Source organism: Scyliorhinus torazame, chromosome 1, assembly GCF_047496885.1.
Source record: "Scyliorhinus torazame isolate Kashiwa2021f chromosome 1, sScyTor2.1, whole genome shotgun sequence".
In the NCBI taxonomy this organism is placed as follows: domain Eukaryota; kingdom Metazoa; phylum Chordata; class Chondrichthyes; order Carcharhiniformes; family Scyliorhinidae; genus Scyliorhinus; species Scyliorhinus torazame.
The window spans coordinates 302,546,259-302,565,526 of record NC_092707.1 but is presented as its reverse complement, the minus strand read 5'-3'; the positions used below and the strand labels follow the sequence as shown (position 1 = coordinate 302,565,526).

Genomic DNA, 19,268 nt, shown 5'->3' with positions numbered 1-19,268 from the left:
CTTCAGGGGATGTCCCGGAGGACTGGAGAATAGTCAATGTTGTTCCTCTGTTTAAGAAGGGTAGCAAGGATAATCCAGGGAACTACAGGCCGGTGAGCCTTACTTCAGTGGTAGGGAAATTACTGGAGAGAATTCTCAGAGATAGGATCTACTCCCATTTGGAAGCAAATGGACATATTAGTGAGAGGCAGCATGGTTTTGTGAAGGGGAGGTCGTGTCTCACTAACTTGATAGAGTTTTCCGAGCAGGTCACTAAGATGATTGATGCAGGTAGGGCAGTGGATGTTGTCTATATGGACTTCAGTAAGGCCTTTGACAAGGTCCCTCATGGTAGACTAGTACAAAAGGTGAAGTCACACGGGATCAGGGGTGAGCTGGCAAGGTGGATACAGAACTGGCTAGGTCATAGAAGGCAGAGAGTAGCAATGGAAGGATGCTTTTCTAATTGGAGGGCTGTGACCAGTGGTGTTCCACAGGGATCAGTGCTGGGACCTTTGCTCTTTGTAGTATATATAAATGATTTGGAGGAAAATGTAACTGGTCTGATTAGTAAGTTTGCAGACGACACAAAGGTTGGTGGAATTGCGGATAGCGATGAGGACTGTCAGAGGATACAGCAGGATTTAGATTGTTTGGAGACTTGGGCGGAGAAATGGCAGATGGAGTTTAATCCGGACAAATGTGAGGTAATGCATTTTGGAAGGTCTAATGCAGGTAGGGAATATACAGTGAATGGTAGAACCCTCAAGAGTATTGAAAGTCAAAGAGATCTAGGAGTACAGGTCCACAGGTCATTGAAAGGGGCAACACAGGTGGAGAAGGTAGTCAAGAAGGCATACGGCATGCTTGCCTTCATTGGCCGGGGCATTGAGTATAAGAATTGGCAAGTCATGTTGCAGCTGTATAGAACCTTAGTTAGGCCACACTTGGAGTATAGTGTTCAATTCTGGTCGCCACACTACCAGAAGGATGTGGAGGCTTTAGAGAGGGTGCAGAAGAGATTTACCAGAATGTTGCCTGGTATGGAGGGCATTAGCTATGAGGAGCGGTTGAATAAACTCCGTTTGTTCTCACTGGAACGAAGGAGGTTGAGGGGAGACCTGATAGAGGTCTACAAAATTATGAGGGGCATAGACAGAGTGGATAGTCAGAGGCTTTTCCCCAGGGTAGAGGGGTCAATTACTAGGGGGCATAGGTTTAAGGTGAGAGGGGCAAGGTTTAGAGTAGATGTACGAGGCAAGTTTTTTTACGCAGAGGGTAGTGGGTGCCTGGAACTCGCTACGGGAGGAGGTGGTGGAAGCAGGGACGATAGTGACATTTAAGGGGCATCTTGACAAATACATGAATAGGATGGGAATAGAGGGATACGGACCCAGGAAGTGTAGAAGATTGTAGTTTAGTCGGGCAGCATGGTCGGCACGGGCTTGGAGGGCCAAAGGGCCTGTTCCTGTGCTGTACATTTCTTTGTTCTTTGTATTAGATGTCTGAGGTCACTGGGCAACCTTCCTCCCCTCTAACCAGAGGAAATTGGATCAGTTGTCACTCTCCTACCACTATTCTGCTTGTGCACAGCTTTGGAATCAAAGCATGGATATTTCACATTGAATAAAAAGCACCAATCTAGCTTACAGGATCTCACAACATCACAAACAATTAAAGTTGCAAGTATTGTTAATTGCACTCTGAACCGGGATAAGATTACAATCTTATGATCACTCCTGGCACACTGCATTTCAGAGAGACTTTTAAAAATTCTATTTTGAGTTTTCTAATGTTTGGAGCGGATTGTCATATGCACGTGGCATCGATGAACAAGACTTGTATTAAGGGATTAATGTCTCTGGCGTCCAGAATTTAGGCTTTGATTTCTTTCTACTAAAAAACATGATCTGACCACATTTATTTGCAGGTATACTTTAATTGCTTTCATCTGTCGAATAAAGATACTTTATTTTGGTTAACAGTGTTGATTGTGGTACAAATTTTGCAAAGGTGACCCATAACCACAATCACAATGAAGGCTGGCAAGGGATAGGGTTTATTAAAGATAACCACAGCCAGCATAAAAGTATAACCTAATTGTCACAAGAGGTCATGTTCAACACAAGGTACATTCAACACCAGATATAGCCCAGTAGTGATGCAGGATACTAGTTGTTGCTTTTGTGCCATCAGTTGAGAGTCAGTTTCAAAGTAATGGAGCTAGGACAAGATCACAATGTTATAATAGGATAGTTTTAGTTTCACCAAGGAAGATAGGTTAGCTGTGCCACCATTGGAAGTGATAGAAGTGGAAGATAGTGAAAGCAAATAAGAGAAATAAATAAAAACAAAGCAAGTATTTCACATGCAGGTCAATCATGAAATCAAAATCTTAATGATGAGTAGGTTTTGCTTACCTTAATCTCTAAAGTGGCACCAAATGCCATTCTGAAATCCCCTTGCAAGCCTTTACTGAAAACCCTTTGGAATGTTTGCTTGAAGAGGGAAGTGTTGAAGGAGTCGCCCATCACAATGTAACCTCTAGATTAATTAATAACAAATTCTAGGTTATTTAATGACAAACTACGTGACATTGATCAGTACAATACTTAAAATATTCAGACAAGAAGCACATTGGTTAGTACAGGGTTAGCAGGTTGAAGGCAGCAATCAAATCTGCCTATGAAAGCACCTCAACCAGGCACTCCATTACATTGAGTCAGAGGGTGAATGATTCACGGTCTCTTGTAGTCACAGTATTGTATAACTGGGCCAGTTAAGTTTCTGGTAAATGGTAAACCCCCACGATGTTGATGGTGGGCGATTCAGCAACCTTAATGCCTTTAATGTCAAGGGGAGATCATTAAAATCTCTGAAAACCATAGAAAAGTTACAGCACAGAAGCAGGCCATTCGGCTCATTGTGTCCATCCCATCCAGAGAACACCCATGTGCCCTTTCTAATCCCACCTTCCTGCACCCAGCCCATAGCCCTGTAGCTCACAGCACTTAATGTGCAGGTCCAAGTACCTTTTAAAAGAGTTTCAGGTCACTGCCTCCAGCAACAACTCGGGCAGTTAATTCCAGACACTCACTACCCTCTATGTAAAAAAAGGTTCTTCATCATGACCCCTCTACACTTATTTTGACTCCATGTTCCTTGGTTCTAGAATTCTCCACCAAAGAAAACAATTTTATCCTGTCCACTCTACTCTTCCCCTCTTGTACTCCTCAAGGGGCTGTTTTAGCACAGGGCTAAATCACTGGCTTTGAAAGCAGACCAAGGCAGGCCAGCAGCACGGTTCAATTCCCGTACCAGCCTCCCCGAACAGGCGCCGGAATGTGGCGACTAGGGGCTTTTCACAGCAACTTCATTTGAAGCCTACTTGTGACAATAAGCGATTTATTTCATTTCATTTCATCAAGTCACCCCTCAGCCTTCTTTGTTCCAAGGAAAATAACCCCAACCTATCCAATCTCTCCTCTTGGCAACATTTTTCTAGCCCTGGCAACATTCTTGTAAACCTCCTCTGCACTCGCTCCAGAGCAATTAAGTGGTTCCTGTAATCCTGGGCGGGATTCTCCACTCCCACGCCGAAGTGGCCGAGCCGTCGTGAACGCCGTCAAGCTTCACGACAGCGCGGAACGGCCCCGGTCCCGACCGATTCAGGCCCTGACAATGGGCCAGGATCGGGGCCGCATCATCTACATGCGCCAGGCCTTGTCACCCTCGTAAAAGTGGCGCCGCATAGATGACGCGGCCGGCGCCGCATAACGGGCGTCATCCGCGCATGCGGGCCGGCGCCAACCCGCGCATGCTTGGTTGTTGTCCTCTCTAAATCCGCCCCGCAAGAAGATGGGGGACCGATCGCGGGCCACCCCACATTCCAGGTGAGGCCCGGTGCAGGGTCCCCCCTCGCCCCCCCACAGGCCGCCCCCCCAGCGTTCACGCACCGCCCACGACTGCAGCGACCAGGTGTGGACGGCGCCGGGGGGAACCCGCCGTTTTGGCCTGGCCGCTCGGCCCATCCGGGCCTCAGAATAGCAGGGGTTCCGGAGAATCGCCATTTTGGGTGTCTCCGGCGATTCTCCGGCCTGCGAAACTCGACCGGGCCGTTCCCGCCGCTTGGGAGAATCGCGGGAGGGCGTCAGACCGGCGTCCCCGGAAATTTTGGCGGCCCAGGCGATTCTCCCAACCGGCGTGGGAGTGGAGAATCGTGCCCGTGGTGACCAGAACTGCACACAATACTCCAGTTGTGGCCTCACCACTGCTTTATACAATTCCAACATTATATCCTTGCTTTTATATTCCATACCTCTGCCAATGAAGGAAAACATCCCATATGCTTTCTTTACAACCTTGTCTATTTGAACTGCTGCCTTTAGGGAACTGTATACTTGTACACCAAGATCTCTCATTTCATCTACTTCTCTTAGTATATTCCTATTTATTGTGTACTCCGTACAACTGTTTGACCTTCCTAAATGTATGACCTCATAATTCTGAATTAAAATCCATCTGCCACGTTACTACCCACCCCACCAACCCATATTGCTTTGGAGATTATAGCTATCCTCTACACTATCCTATACAACACAAGCAGTTAAGGGTCCCATGCCTTTCTACATGACAGTTAATCCCATCTCTCTGGAATGATTCTACTAATTTACCCACCACTGACATAAGACTATCTGGCCTATAGTTTGGCATTTCCTTCAATCCCTTTTTAAATAATGGAACTCATTTGCATTGCTCCAATCCTCCGGTACCTCCCCTGTATCTAGTAACCATTGGAAAATCATCTTCAGAGTATTTTGTCGGAGCTGGTTCTTTCCTAGCACTTGTGTGGCTCAAATGCGACTGCCACTTATCAGGCCAAGCCTGAATACTGTCCAGGTCTTGCTGCATGTGGACATGGGCTGCTTCAGCAGGGAACAGTGGCGTAATGTGATTGGACTAGTAATCCCTATTAAGCTCCGATTGGATCTCTGTAATAACTAGAAAGAAAGCCTTGACATCGTCAACTCCAATTTTATTGAATTCCACAATCACTTTGGAGTCCTTGTTGACGATTCGCTTAAGATTAACATGCAGGTTCAGTAGGCAGTTAGGAAGGCGAATGCAATGTTCGTGTCGAGAGGGCTCCAATACAAAAGCAGGGATGTACTTCTGAGGCTGTATTTGGCTTTGGTCAGACCCCATTTAGAGTATTGTGAGCAGTTTTGGGCCCCGTATCTAAGGAAGGAAGTGCTGGCCTTGGAAAGGATCCAGAAGATGTTCAAAATAATGATCGCTGGAATGAAGAGTTGGTTATATGAGGAATGGTTGCGGACGCTGGGTCTGTACTTGTTGGGAGTTTAGAAGGATGAGGGGGGGGTTCTTATTGAAACTTACAGGATACTGCGAGGTCTGGATAGAGTGGACGTGGAGAGGATGTTTCCACTTGTAGGAAAAACTAGAACCAGAGAGCACAATCTCAGACTAAAGGGACGATCTTTTAAAACAGAGATGAGGAGGAATTTCTTTAGCCAGAGAGTGGTGAATCTGTGGAATTCTTTGCCGCAGAAGGCTGTGGAGGCCAAATCTGTGTCTTTAAGACAAAGATATCATAGATTATCATAGAATTTATAGTGGAAGGAGGCCACTCGGCCCATCAAGTCTGCACCGGCTCTTGGAAAGAGCACCCTGCCCAAGGTCAACACCTCCATCCTATCCCCATAACCCAGTAACCCCACCCTAAGGGCAATTTTGGACACTACGGGCAATTTATCATGGCCAATCCACCTAACCTGCACATCTTTGGACTGCGGGAGGAAACCGGAGAACCCGGAGGAAACCCACGCACACACGGGGAGGATGTGCAGACTCCGCACAGACAGTGACCTAAGCCGGAATCGAACCTGGGACCCTGGAGCGGTGAAGCAATTGTGCTATCCACAATGCTACTGTGCTGATAGATAGGTTCTTGATTAATAAGGGGATCAGGGGTTATGGGGAGAAGGCAGGAGAATGGGGATGAGAAAAATATCAGCCATGATTGCATGGCGGAGCAGACTCGATGGGCCGAGTGGCTTAATTCTGCTCCCATGTCTTATGATCTTCATTTCTGCTCCAACTCCACTGTGCTACCTGTTTCCCCATTATATACATGTGCAGTCCATCAAACAATAAGTGTGGTCTATTAAACAATTAAAGTTCCATTTCTAACTTAAACACCAGGGAACATTAGCTCTTTCCGAACAGATTCACCCTCTGAAAGGAAAGGTTTGACTTAAATTAACACAGAAAGTATGTCTTTTCTTTTCTACAATAAATGCACTCTATTCCCCCTTCATATAAATTTTTAAATCCACCCTCACATTCTCTTCCTTAAAGGAAAATACATCCCCCTTTTCAACAATTTCTAATAACTTCTTTGAGCTAGCCCCTTTTTTCAATCAGTCAGATAATTGGTAACAGCTATTAATACCCACCTGATCTGGTCAATCTCCCTGTTCTTTAGCATCTATTTTAGGCTCGCAAGGTCAATCCATAATCTCTTTTCACTGACCTTTTTCGTTGAATGGACATTCTCTCGAAGGGACTTATTGTCTATGTGACACTCTATAGGTACTGTTCCTGAATGCCCTATTCCAATCAAAATTTCAGTCCGGATCCTGAATATACAAAATGCCATATCTATTGCCTTCACTGCCAATGTACTTTTTACCACTCTTCATATCTTTTTAGTTTCCCATGCCAAAGGGTAACATTTACCTTTCTCCCCCAAATTATAAATCCTTCTGCACTCAAAAAACCATCAGACATATTAGTATAAGATGCTCGTCAACTAATCAGTTTCAGTTGTCTAATATCACCTAAAAATAGATATTTCAAAACACAATTTTCTGATTTTAATTTTGCCAATGTTTTGTTTGCTCAATCATTTCATCAACTTTGGGATCGTTCATTTTAGTGCTTAGTTCCAAAAACATCAAAATTGGCATCTGGTCTTGATTGTCTAGTTAACCAATTCAGCTGCCCAATTAAACTTTGGAGTACCAATTTTTTCTTTTCAGATACGGCCATATCCTTCAATGATAATTGCTATGGGGTTAATATTCTCCAAGATGGCCACTGTTGTAGCGTGACATGCTAACCACTCTGCCTGATTTCTAACCCAATGTATTTGAATGCACCAGATGCCCGACTTCCAATCTTGAATTCCATTCTAAGCCCATTATTAACAGTATTTTCTGGGGGTTTGTGGGAGGATGGGATCGTTGTTATTGATATGGGCATTGACATTACATTTGTTACTGATTATTGTTTATTGTTGGATGTAAATTTTGGGAGAAAATGTGAAAAAGGAGAATAAAAAATATTTTTTAAAAAACAAACAGTATTTTCAAATTTGCTGTTACCACCCTACAAAAACAATCTACATGCATCATGAAGATGTCCAAAAGATTCCCTCCATGGTGCCAATAAAACATCACAGGGACTGCTTTCAACTGAAGACAGCCCAGCTTTAACAAAACCAACCTCACTGAGAAATACTAAACTCTGGAGGCATCATTCAACCCACATACACTTTATTTAACTTCCGGAGTACAAAGCTGATGTCCCTGTAAGAAAGCAGCTTTAATATCTATCGACTTGCATTCTCAAGCACAGAGTCAAGATGATCTTCAAAATAATCTTTCCTGCCATAGGTGAATCTACCCTTACATCTTGGTCACCCAAGTTTTCTTAAAAACCTCATGCCGCCAGCCTGGCTTTGTCCTCAAGTTCCATCAGGAAGCACCCTTTCCGTGCATATCCACCTATGAGATAGGCCACATTGTCCCTTATCTGGGACCTCAGTGTACTCCCCAAATTATTTCCTACTTTGCAGTTCTTGCTGTTTTATATCTTTTATCATCCAATTTGATGGAAACCACCAAGGCCTCTTGAACGTATGGGCTCCTTGTAGCATTCCTAGTCTGTACCAAATTTCTTGACCTGGTTAAGGTGCACCCTCTATCCTGCCTGATGTCACATTCCGGACAGCTACTGCTTGATCTCCCCCTGCTATATTGGGATCTTCTTTCAACAGTCCATGATCTTTCCTATGGGCATGTTTACTGCCAGACCTATTGTCCGCTAATTGGCACGCTAACTACTCTCCATTTTTGTACTTCATGTTCCCAATTCATGGGCCGAGCCTCCTTCCCTTTATCTTATGCATTCAACCAGTTTAATATTTTCTGATGGCTTTACTTGCTCTACCAACGATAGTTGCATCCTTCCACTGACTGGCCTCTTCTGGCAAGTACGATACTCTAGTGCCAGCTTTCCTTTAGGACAAATATCCTAATCCAGTCGCCAGAATGACTATGTCCCTCTTCAGATACCTTGTCACTTTCCACGATCTGGGGATCATAAATCTGTAACATTAGTGTTTGATAGTCACCTGGTTCCTCAGCACGTTCAAGAACCCCTTTTGATTCTGCAAACTTGTAATCTGTGTCCATTAGTCATGAGGAGTGTCCCTGAACAATCTGATTTCCATGCTGAAAAAGGATTGTTATACTATATATACACCATGACCTTTCCACTCATTAAATCCATAATGCCAGTCTCCTTATTTGACAGTAATTTCCGATGGCCGTGCATGGTGCCTCAAAGCTCTTTGAGATTTCTGCTTTAAGGAATGCTCTTCTGCCCGTGTGCAGTGCATTCAAGTCCTCAGAAAAGGTAGTGCTCATCATGCTCCCCTCCCAAACTTGAGGAAGTTCATCATAACTGAAGAACGTTTGGGATTTCTGACAAAAAAACAACTGATTTGGGCTGTAACCCTCCTGAATTTTCTGCATGGTCAGCCCATGCTAAAGCCAATCTGGCCTATCTGCCAACATTATAAGAAATATTGAATCTATCACAGAATGATTTATCTCACACAGCCCCGTTACTAAATGGGTTTTCTGCAGCTGTATTCATAACTATTATGTTCATGTTCTTACACATATCCCGAAATTCAATGTTATCAAATTCCCCCTCATTATGAGTGAGGAACTTTGCCGGTGACCCTAGTCTGGTCTCTATCCATTTTCCATTATCTGTTCCATAATTATTTTCTTTATAATGTATAATTGTCGACTGACTAAACCTCATTGCCAAGTCTATAAAGTGTAATTGGAAAATGTTCTTTTCTTTATCCCTTATTCATAGACGTAACTTCATTAAAATCTGTCGCCAAGGGCACACTCACTATGGGTTGCAATGGTGCTCTTCGATAGTTCTTAAATATACCACATCTATCGCTTATTTGTTCTGTGGATGTGGTGTATCTGGATTGTCAGACGGTGCTGCACAAAAGGCTGTTCTTATGTTCTAAAAGTTTGGTATACTCTTCATCTATACCCACATCCCTGAGCAAATTTTTAATCTTCGGGAAGATGGATGATTGCCGATGCAACTTTAACACAATCAACTTTTTGTTTTCTAGACTCTTGTTTTCTGATGCTCACATTACTTCTTTAATTTTTTACAAGAAAAATTAGGATTCATTAACGGGATACAATTTATACAGTCTGCACACTATTGTTAAGTCCATAGTTTTTTCCAAATCAAAGGCTTGTTTGTTTTCCATGCAAAGTTTCATACAGAATCATAGAATTAACAATGCAAAAGGAGGCCATTCGGCCGATCGAGTCTGCACTGGCCCTTGGAAAGAGCACCCTACCTAAGCCCATATCTCCACCCTATCCCCGTAACCCCAACTAACCTGTTTTGGACACTAAGGGCAATTTAGCACAGCCAATCCACCTAACCTGCACATCTTTGGACTGTGGGAGGAAACCGGAGTACCTGGAGGAAACCCACGCAGGCACGGGGAGAACGTGCAGACTCCGCAGACAGTGACGCAAGCTGGGAATCGAACCTGGGATCCTATATTGTTTCTATCAAACAATAAGTGTGGTCTATCAAATAATTAAAGCTCTAATTCTAACTTAAGCAGTGGGGAACATCAACTCTTTCCTAAAAATCCTGAATAATGTTCTGGGGACACAAGTTCAAATCTCACCATGGTACCTAGTGGAATTAATGAATAAATCTGAAATTAAAAGCTAGTCTCTGTAATGGTGACCATGGGGTTGTCGTAAAAAACCATCTGGTTCACTAATGTCCTTTAGAGAAGGAAATCTGTTATCCTTATCTGGTCTGGCCTACATGTAACACCAGACCAACAGCAATGTGGCTGACACTAAACTTCCCTCTGAAATGGCTGAGCAAGCCACTATTTCCACCTGTTTCACACACATTTATGGCCATCCAAGGAGGCCATTAAAACAAGCTTATTTTCAGAGGCACATTGACATAAACAAGCATGCTAACATTATATTTACATATTTAAACAATTAATTTGCTACAAAACTGACTTGTGCATACTAATTAAAGTAATATGTTTTTCAGTAGAAGTCATTTTTAGTGATTTAAAAATCAGACCATCAGTTGCAAGGCAAGATGCTCTTACTAAAAATCTTTTTTTTTGTGGGAAGCACATATTCAGAGGCCAGCCGTAATTAAACAGTACTCGGTTCCTCCTCCAAAATATATTAAAATATTTCATAACGCAAAGAAAAATATGAACAATTACCTTCTATTATTCAGACTGATTACCATTGTTCATGGAAGATTTTGTATTTTTAATTAACAAATTCCTTTTAGCAGAAACATTTTTCAGCCAGGAGACCTGGAGAGCGTGGGGTGGGAAAGTCCCAGAAATTGACATCATATTGGGATCCTGGCATGATCCCAACAGCTTTCAGGTTTTCCCTAGTACAGGTTCAGAATTCATTGGGGCGCCCCTGTGGGTCTGGCAGGAAAGCAATTGAGGGAATTAAAATAGGTAATAAAATAACTTTTTAAGCACGGAATCCTTCTTTCCCAACAGTGCAGGGGTTCCACACTGTTTCTGCATCTCAAGATCATCGAGGTGAGTGCACAGCAGTGGAACTTCTGCAGTGAAACTAACAAGCTGGGAAGCTGAAAACTCCAGTCATGGTCAATAAGAGACTGCTGTTGAAAACACTCCATCTCCAAGATGCAATCAATAGTTAACAAATAAATGTCAACTTCCTGGGGACACTTCAGCCGTTTAGCAATTTCCTCACTGCCAACCTTCTCCACAGCATGAGAGCAGCTTATGTAGTTCTATCCTCCATCTCTGCCGAGGGCCAGGAGCAGAGATCACACCATCACTGTCTGCCTCAATAGCAGAAGCAACACCACAGCAGTACCAGCTACCTCTACATAACCACATGCCCCTCCATGGGGCAGAGGGGCTCGAAGCAGAGATCCAGCTGGAAGGAGGTGAAACAGCCAGAATAGGGCCTACATGTCGAAGCATTAGTGGGTCACTACTGAATCTGCAGCTTTCTGAAACAAGACCTCCATTCTCTGTGGAGCAGGTGGCCACACATCACAAGTGGCTGTAAGGATGCCCGTCACTGGAGGCCCATTTGCACTTACATAGAACATACAGTGCAGAAGACCATTCAGTCCATCGAGTCTGTACCGACCCACTTAAGCCCTCACTTGCACCCTATCGCCATAACCCAATAACCCCTCCTAACCATTACTTTTGGTCACTAAGGGCAATTTATCATGGCCAATTCACCAAACCTGTACGTCTTTGGACTGTGAGAGGAAACCAGAGCACCTGGAGGAAACCTACGCAGACACGGGGAGAACGTGCAGACTCCGCACAGACAGTGACCCAGCAGGGAATCGAACCTGGGACCCTGGCGCTGTGAAGCCACAGTGCTAATCGCTACCGTGCTGCCCTTAATTGTTAGAGTTCCTAACCTGAAAGTGGTCATGCTATTCCAACATGGTCTAAATGAACAAGATTCCGCCCTTGAACTGTAAGCAAACCAAAACATTTTGCACCCAAATTCCCAATTGATCCAAAGTCCAATATTACCCTATCCCAGGGTGATTTCCTTAGCTTGTAATTATTATATTTCTTCCTGCTACAGATTGTCAATTACAATCAAATTACAATCAGAGCATGTATATTTTGTCAGTGCAATATCCATCATTAAGAAACATTCTTTTTAAACAAACTTCAGGGGCCTCAGAATCTAAAGGTTGAGATTTAAGTGGATAAAATTGCTTGCATTTCATCCCATCACTTTCTGAATGTTCATGTTAAGCAAGTGTCTGAATGTTTGGATGTAGACTCAGAATTTTGCTCAATCAGGTACCCTGATTGGTCTCTCATAACATGAAAAAGATATACATCTTAGGGGAATTAGGGGGAAAAAGTAACTGATTTACAAGTTATACAATCACAAACCTTTGCTATATTAAACATTGCATCGCAGCATTTAAGAGCCGGTATCCTTCTTGAGTTAGTTAGACCTTAACAGTATTTAATTTCTTTGGTAATCACTTGCCCAGTTAGGTTGCAGCAACACTTCAATTCCAAAAGACCAGTCTGATCCAGGGCGCAAGCATAGATGTCAATGCATTGTCCGTTAACTGCTGCACGGTTCGCCAGAGCCTCATAGTGCTACAGGAAAAAAATATTTAAAAATTTCAAAACCGTATCTGAAAAGGAACAAAGCCACCAACAAGGTCAGCATTGGAGTAATCAAGTTTGGAGATGAAAAGGTCATACATGAGAGTTTTGATGGAGAGGATTTGGAAGTGAAAGCAAGTGGTCTTCCAAAGAAAGAGCAAATTAAAGAATGAAGAAGAGAGCATTTCTGTAACTGTAATCACACCTCAGGGTATGAGAGTGATTGTTTTTAAAAGGTGTACCCACTGTTATGCAGGTAAACATAGCAGCTAATTTGTGCACCGTAAGGTCCCAAAAATTGCAAATGAATGAACAAATGATCAAATAATTTTTTTTTGGCAGTTTTGTTTTAAGAAAGAATATTTGGCCAGGGATATCAGAGCTTCCTGCTGTTCAAATTGTACCATGAGAACTTGCATGCCCATTTTTGGACAGCCAGACATGGTCTTGGTTTAATGGCTGCACATCGCTCAATATTGCAATCGCCCAGCACATGCTGAGACATCAATTGAGATTAAACACTCAAATATTGGAATTTGGTATGAGAACACACAACCTTTCGAGTTAGCGGAGCTACTCAAATCAACGATTTGGGAGTGCAATGATAATTCACTATCACAATTTCAGTACATCCATTTTGTTTAAAATCAGAAATTTCTCAACTACTGAATTTCCTAACTCAATCACCTCTTTGCAAAGTATTATCAAGCAGTAATCAGACATTGGAGAGAGGAAACTCAGCAAGTAATTTTATCGGGATGCTACTGGACTTGTCTCAATGCCCATCCCAGAAAGGAACTAGCTGAGGGCTTGGAACAAGTTGGCTCCTTCCAGCCTGTCTGTAACATGCACTAAGTGAAGAAATTTGTGGGCAAGTTGAGAATTTAATATACAAGTAGTAACCAAATCATTAAAAGTGTTTTGATAAAAGTAGGGAGAAACCATTGCAAAGGGCAGGAGGGTCAGTAACCAGAAGATATAAAACTGGCAAAAAGGTCAGAGGAGAAACACGGAAACATTTTTTAAAAATCAGCAAGCTATGATCTGGAATGCACTGCTTGAATACAATGTGGAAGGAGATTAAATGCAACTCCTTTAGAAACAGATTCACAATTGTGTTTCATATCCCGAGGTGTTTTGACAGAGTGGTTTTGGAGAGGATGTTTCCTCTTGTGGAAGACTCTATAACTAGGGTTCACTGTTTAAAAATAAGAAGTTGCTCATTTAAAATGGAGATGAGGCAAAATGTTTTCCCCGAGAGGGTTGAGAGTCTTTGGAATTCTCTTCCAGAATAGGTGGTGGACAGAGTCTTTGAATATTTTTAAGGGAGAGGAGCCTAGATTTTTGGTAAGCAAGAGTTATCGGGGGTAGGCAGGATGTAGATTTGAGGTCACTATCAGATCACCCACGATCCTATTGAATTGCTGAGCAGGCTTAAGCAGGTGAATGACCATCTCCTGCTCCTTGTTCGTATGCAAGATAATCTTCACCAGCAATCTGTGTCTTTGCAAAATATAAATATTTATAATCCAAAATGACTAGACTGTCACTCAGAATAAAAGATATTTGACGAATAGATTATCTACCCCCCAGTCTCATATCTTACATATCAGAAACTATTCAAATAATTAAATTATATTCTGTGCAATTATAGAAAACTAAAATAAAGAATCAATGGACTCACCTTAGTTGCTTTCTTCAGATATCTGGCATTGTCCTTTTCTATATCATGCCAGGAACGAATGGGTGCTTTAAGTTCATCCCCCACCACCATACCAGGCCCCTGGGTAGGTGGTCCTCCAGTAAACAACATTATTCTAGCTCCAGTGTTAGGAAAGCTACCCTGAAGGAAGGCATTCAATCATAAATAACTAATTTCATGCAACAAGAGATCAAGATAAACCAATGAATGGTCCAAACTAAAGCCAGTACATCTTCAACAGCATCACTTGCGTTCACAGAACAATTTGAACAGTGGAACTGCATTAGCAATAAGCATAGTAAACAAAAAGATTTCTTGCACGTAAATCATTTCAAAATTTTCCGCTCCCCCCCCATTCCCAAATTTGGTTAATGAAAAATATCAGTATAATTCTTCTTTGTATCTATGTATCTTCTTTCTTCAAGATGAATTACTCCACTGGATGTTCCATAAATTATCACCTATCCAGCACTGAACACTGCCGACTGGCACACATTTATTACTAATCTAGGTGTTGATTGACAAGGGGCGTCATTCAGCCGACTGGAGTTAAAGTCAGCTGAATGCGTGTTTAGCGGGGTCTTTCTCGGCGCTATTCATTTTCCCTTTATTGGCCTCGGCAAGGAACTCCCCATCAAGACCGCAATTTTAAGGCATTCCCTGCACTGGCGAGCTTGCGGATCGGATGCCATATTGAAAGGCACCCATGATTTATCAACCCCCTCAGCGGCCTCAGGAACCCCCTCCTACTTCACCCAAATTACCTCTTCTTACGGGATCCTCGAGCGCCCAAGAACCCCCCCCCCCCCCCCCCCCCGCGGCCCAACTCCTGGCACCTCGTCATTGCCAGCCTGGCAGTAACACCCGGACAATTTGGAAGTGCCAGGGTGGCATTGGCAGTGTGCCCAGGTAGCAGTGCAAAGTTACTCAGGTGCCAGAGTGCCACCATGCCCTATCTTAGAGACTACCCAGTGGTCTTCAACGGCCTGGGAGGACACCCCCTCCCCGTCCCCCCCATCCGGGTGGTCCACACACTAAAAGGCGCCTTGGCAAGGTCTCCGGAGCGCCACTGAATCTCGGGACCCAGATGAATCTGACAAACATATTTTTAGATGCCTGGATCTCGCCCTGAGAGAGCGGGATCCAGATCACGGCGCCTCGTGAGTTTCTGTTGTATCTCCCAAGACGATTTGAGCGTCTTGAATCTCGCAAGAGGCCGCTGAATCATGCCCAAGACCTCCACTGGTTGACAGCGAAGGAAATTCCAAGCTGGCAAAGGTTTAGGAACTAGTTGCCACTTTGCGCTCTATCATAGAATAAGATGGTAAAAGGCAATGCATCCAAAAAGTACTGTATTAGATACAATGAATACTTTTGTTTCTGATTACTGCCTGCATTCAAGGATTTCTACATGTGAACCAGTGAAATGACCCGATCCCCATTTCCAAATCAGATTCCATCAACAATCACTAGCTGGCAGCATGGTGGTGCAGTGGTTAGCACTGCTGCCTCACAGTGCCAAGGACCTGGGTTCGATCCTGGCCCCAGGTCACTGGCTGTGTGGAGTTTCCACATTGTTCCCACGTCTGCGTGGGTCTCATCCCCCACAACCCAAAGATGTGCAGGGTAAGTGAGTTGGTATTACTAAATTGCCCCTTAATTGGAATTAAAAAAAAAACTAAAACTAGCTGTTGAATGTGGGCCTCACAGAAGCGTGTGCGCTCAGTTTTACCTACTTCTCCGCGGAAGATGATCGAGAGAAATTGTCTGATGGTCCCGTGTGAAAACCACGCCTCCGGAACAGTATATTTTATAGTTTCAGACATTTTACATATATTTAGGTACCAACAGAAAGCTGTCCGACATGAGCACTGGCCATAGGAAATTAATTAACAAAGCCCTTAAAAAAGGACCAAATGTCAAGCAATAATCCACTATGAAGATGGAGAAGCTTCGGTTTGTTTTGATAGTGTAATATCCCAAATATAATCACATAACCCTGCAGCTCATTACCTCCAGCAAACCAACAGCTATGGATATGGCCACGCCACTAGATCGCAATGGTCTTTTTCCCTGAGATACAGGCCATGGGTCCCTCTGAAGTTCTCCAAGCAGGTCTGTCAAATTCATGTCAATCTTCTGAACAGGCTGCAAGAATCTTAAAAAAAAAAGCAGCATATCATCTGTGTCAACTGGTGTATTCTTCGATAAGCAAAGGTTATCAGAACAGTGCTAGTCAGCTAGCTATTCAATTTTGTGAACAGTGTCAAGAATTGGTAACTAAAGGATTCAACTAGATATTTTATCTTAAATCTCACCATCCAAAATAAACTAAATTTGGAATGAGAGCCCAAGGATTTGATTTCTTAGTTGTTTTCTAATTATGGGTTGGCTCAATAAGACTGTTTGAGATTGTCAAAAAGCCTTACTACCAAGCCTAAATAAACTGATACTGAAAATACTACTGTGTTTTTGAATAAACATACTATATTTTCTAATAAAATGTAGTCAGAAATAAAAGGAGAGAAGCTTTGAGAAGAAGCTCTGAAAAGTATGCATGTTACGGTGATTCTATTTTCAATGGGATGGGAAGGCAGTCTCTTTGGAATCCCAGTTCCAAGTGCCAGATTGATAAAATTGATAAAAGGTTGCTCATCGAGGAACAAACATTAAATGACAGATTAATTTTTGAACTTGCATTTAACATGCAACAGAAGCTTTCTCGTTGAAATTACTTAATTTTGACAAATATTTAGCAAATGAGGGAGGTACGTAGGGAAATAAATTACCCAAAATTCATCTAGAAATATATTTTCCTTTAAATTCTAAATATGCCAAGAGTTGCTTGAAAAAAGTGATAGCTAGTTGCTGTCATTATACCTGCTGGATATACCAGGATGCTCCTGTGGTTGAGGGGCCCTTCCTTGAACTGGTGCAGGTGGCTTTGTGAGACCCAACATATCCTAATCGAAGTGAGAAATTTTTAAAAAAATAAGCACTTATACAAGAAGTTAATCTTGCCACTTAGTGGTTTGGCAGCATGGAGCTAGTGAATATTCAACAACTCTCCAAAGGTCTTTTATCATAACAAAATATATAACATATTAGTAGTTTGAAGATTGTGAACACTGTATTAAGCAGTAATTTATTTCTCATCAGTATGGAAAAACCTCACCAGGACATTTTTATAAAATTTGGATGTTGAAAAGTAGTAATTTTTTCAACCCTATATGAAAACAATTTCAAAATGGAAGCAGATCGCACCATAAGTTTCTCGACTCAAAATGTGGGAGAGCTGAATAAAAGTTGTTCGGGGGAGTATTAACAGTGTGTTCCAGATTGATTTACTGAATTATATGTAAACACTGTATTTTCACTTAGCTGAACTGAGGGGTAGAGTGGTTAGCACTGTTGCCTCACAGCGTCAGGGACCCAGGTTCAATTCCGGCCTTGGATGACTGTGTGGAGTTTGCACTTTCTCCTTGTCTGCATGGATTTCCTCCGGGTGCTCCAGCTTCCTCCCACAGTCTGGGGGAAGTGGGCCTAGGTAGGTTGATCTTTCAGAGGGTCGGTGCTGACTAGATGGGCCGAATGGCTGCCTTCTGCACTGTAAGAATTCTATGGTTCTAACTCAACAAACGCTGTTTTATGAAAAATACAAAAAACTAAAAATTTGCTACAATCTTAAAAACTGCATTGCCCATCTTATGTTGCGCAAATTACGTTTTAAGATGCAAATACTTACCGCGCAAAATATTTGTGCTCAGAAGAATCCATGGAAGCACAAGGTAATAGGTACAGACTTTCCAAGTGCTAGCTTTAGCCAAAGAACTGCAAATATCGAAGTCATATAATTACAATAACTACGCACTATAATTGGGGAGTAGAGGAGAATTACAAAAGTTTGACCTGCAATAAATTCAATTTGTGACTTAAAAGCTTTGTAAATAGGGGGAGAAAACCCCCAAAAGCTGAAATGTCCATACTACTTGCTGAAGAGATTTACTTCAAATAATATAAATGACATCTTTGAACATACAAACAGCCAACCAAGCACACCTGAATTTGTTTTGCCGTCAGGTCCTTTGTGCCTCTGAAGACGTAGCTTTTGGAAATCCCCTCGCAGTTCAGTTCGTGGACCTGTACCATTCGTCCAAATGTAATCAAACCAACTAGTGCATTGGGAGGCAGCAGACTCAGGGACATTTGTAGGGACTCCTTGAGGGCCTGAAGATCATCTTCCTCCAGGCAAGTGTCCACCACATACAGGAAGATGAGAGGGGCAGGCGTACCTCGCTGCTCAACACACAATGAATTGATCATTAGTGCAATTAATGCAGGTATCAATAGGACACCACTCAGTGAATTAAACTTATAAAAATAAGATATAACTTTATGAAATAAAGTAAAACATTTGCAAAAGTATTTTCTAAAACATTAAGATACGTTTCTGATATTACCTTGACAACATATTCAATAGTTGAAAACTGCGGCAATAGTTCAGCTGGCTGATTTACTTCAGAAATGCCCGAGTAAGATGGTGAAAACTGCAGAACAGATAATTTGGAAAATCAAAAACACAATAATTATGTCATTAGGTGTGCAGGAAACTCTTATTTAATCCAATATATCTTAAGGTTGTGGTAGTACACTTGCATGATACTCAATAATACAAAATTCCTTTGTCACACAATGTTTGGAAGGGCAAAATCTACTATGGCATTGGGTAATTCCCATAATTCAAAGGGGCATAGCAAGAAAATTCCATTGTTACACGTTATGTTGATACTTCATATAACAAACATTACAAATCTTTTGCAAATTCTAGTCTTAATGGCTTCTGACAGTACTGACTATAGGATCATTTGCAACTTGTTACACGTAATTGTTGAACAGTAGTTTCAATTACAGAGCTGAACAAAACTGATTTGAACAGAAATAGTTTTTTACCAATATTCAAAAAAAAGAAATTGCATTTACTGGTTATAGTTTTGAAACAATCCAATCACCAAGCTTCAGAAGATCAAAAAGAAT

The 19,268-nt window shown here is 42.3% G+C and overlaps 1 protein-coding gene across 3 annotated transcripts in view; it reads right to left on the bottom strand.

Annotated features, from left to right (window-relative positions):
- LOC140423147 (protein transport protein Sec23A) overlaps positions 1 to 19,268 on the bottom strand; it is a 95,588-nt gene that overhangs the window by 49,159 nt on the left and 27,161 nt on the right. For all 3 annotated transcript variants that reach the window (XM_072507755.1, XM_072507756.1, XM_072507754.1), the window contains exons 4-10: positions 18,695 to 18,781; positions 18,294 to 18,530; positions 17,115 to 17,197; positions 16,248 to 16,392; positions 14,217 to 14,375; positions 12,408 to 12,523; positions 2,400 to 2,523 (exon numbers count right to left, since the gene is read on the bottom strand). In XM_072507755.1, coding sequence (XP_072363856.1) covers positions 2,400 to 2,523; positions 12,408 to 12,523; positions 14,217 to 14,375; positions 16,248 to 16,392; positions 17,115 to 17,197; positions 18,294 to 18,530; positions 18,695 to 18,781 — 951 coding nt within the window. The remainder of the gene's footprint in view (positions 1 to 2,399; positions 2,524 to 12,407; positions 12,524 to 14,216; positions 14,376 to 16,247; positions 16,393 to 17,114; positions 17,198 to 18,293; positions 18,531 to 18,694; positions 18,782 to 19,268) is intronic.